The following is a 1870-nucleotide window of genomic DNA, read 5'->3' on the forward strand; positions in this document are numbered from 1 at the left end:
CCCGGCTGAATTTGGGGAGGGGTCCCGGCCGCATTTGGGGTCCCGGGCTGGATTTGGGGTCCCGGGCTGGATTTTGGGGTTCTTTGGGTGGATTTTGGGGTTGATTTTGGGGGTCTCTGGGTTGATTTGGGAAGGCGTCCCGTCTGGATTTGGGGAGGGGTCCTGGGCTGGATTTTGGGGTGGATTTTGTGGTCCCAGGGTGAATTTTGGGTGAATTTTGGGGTGGAGTTTGGGGGTCTCTGGGTTGATTTAGGGAGGGGTCCCGGGATGAATTTGGGGAGGGGTCCCGGCTGCATTTGGGGTCCCGGGCTGGATTTTGGGGTCCTGCAGTAGCGGCAGATGGAGCCGGGCCGGTACCGCCCTTCGGCCTCGCCCTCCTCCTCCTCCTCCTCTTCCTCACTCCCTGCATTTCGGGGAGGGGTCGGGGGGGTCACCCCAAACTCCGGGACCCCCCCCAAAAAAATCCCCCCCCCAAAAAAATCCCACCTTCATCTTCATCATCCTCCTCTTCCTCGGAGCTGTCGCCGCCGCCTTCATCTTCCTCACCTTCATCATCGTCACCTTCCTCCTCCTCCTCCTCCTCGGAGCTGGGGTGGGGTGGGTGGCCTTCATCATCCTCCTCCTCATCATCGTCACGGCGGCCTTCATCATCCCCGTGGCCTTCATCGTCGCCGTGGTGACGGCCTTCATCATCGTCGTCATCATCGTCACGGCCGTGGCCTTCCTCCCCCTCGCGGCCTTCGGCGTCACCATGGCGATGGCGCCCGTGGCCTTCACCCTCCTCATCCTCGCCTTCATCGCCGTCACCCTCCTCATCCTCGCGGCCTCCGCGGCCTTCCTCGCCCTGGTGAGGATGATGATGGTGGTCTCCAGGGGAGCCTTCGTCACTCTGAGGATGATGATGGTGGTCTCCAGGGGAGCCTTCATCACTCTGGTGGTGATGATGATGGTGATGAGGATGATGAAGGCTCTGGCCTTCCTCCCCCTCGCCCTCCTCATCCTCCCCTCCGCGGGGGGGTGTCCGGCCTTCCTCCCCTCCGTGATGATGATGATGGTGGTGGGGGTCTCCATGGGAGCCTTCATCCCCTCCGTGATGATGATGATGGTGGTGGGGGTCTCCATGGGAGCCTTCATCCCCTCCGTGATGATGATGATGGTGGTGGGGATCACTGGGAGAGCCTTCATCCCTGTGAGGATGAGGATGGTGGGGGTCACCAGGGGAGCCTTCATCCCTCTGAGGATGAGGATGATGATGATGGTGGGGGTCTCCATGGGATCCTTCATCCCTGTGAGGATGATGATGGTGGGGGTCACCAGGGGAGCCTTCATCCCCCTGATGATGAGGATGATGATGGTCTATGTGGGAGCCTTCATCCCCCTGAGGATGATGATGGTCTATGTGGGAGCCTTCATCCCCCTGAGGATGATGATGGTGGTGGTGGGGGTCACTGGGGGGCTCTTCCTCGCTCTGAGGATGATGATGATGATGAAGATGAAGGCCCTGGGGGTCCCCAGGCCCCGAGCCCGCCCCCCCCCGGAGCAGCAGCAGCCCCAGCAGGAGCCGCGCCAGCCACGGGCCGGGCATCGGAGTGACCGCTGGGTGACCACTGAGTGACCAGTGAGTGACCAGTGAGTGACCAGTGAGTGACCGCTGGGTGACCGCTGAGTGACCGCCGAGCGACCGCCGAGTGACCGCTGAGTGACCAGAGTGACCGCTGAGTGACCAGAGTGACCAGTGAGTGACCGCTGAGTGACCGCTGAGTGACCACAGAGAAACTACAGAGTGACCACTGAGTGACCGCCGGGTGACTGCTGAGTGACCGCCGAGTGACCGCTGGGTGACCGCTGGGTGACCGCTGAGTGACCGCTG

The 1870-nt window shown here is 62.0% G+C and overlaps 1 protein-coding gene across 1 annotated transcript in view; it reads left to right on the top strand.

Annotated features, from left to right (window-relative positions):
• The first annotated feature begins 596 nt into the window (after nucleotides 1–596).
• LOC120509426 overlaps nucleotides 597–1870 on the top strand; it is a 2960-nt gene continuing 1686 nt past the window's right edge. Inside the window, exon 1 of the mRNA XM_039724033.1 lies at nucleotides 597–1239. Coding sequence (XP_039579967.1) covers nucleotides 752–1239 — 488 coding nt within the window. The 5' untranslated portion in view covers nucleotides 597–751. The remainder of the gene's footprint in view (nucleotides 1240–1870) is intronic.

The sequence above is a fragment of the Passer montanus genome, unplaced genomic scaffold, assembly GCF_014805655.1.
Source record: "Passer montanus isolate IOZ18808 unplaced genomic scaffold, ASM1480565v1 scaffold515, whole genome shotgun sequence".
Classification (NCBI taxonomy): Eukaryota; Metazoa; Chordata; class Aves; order Passeriformes; family Passeridae; genus Passer; species Passer montanus.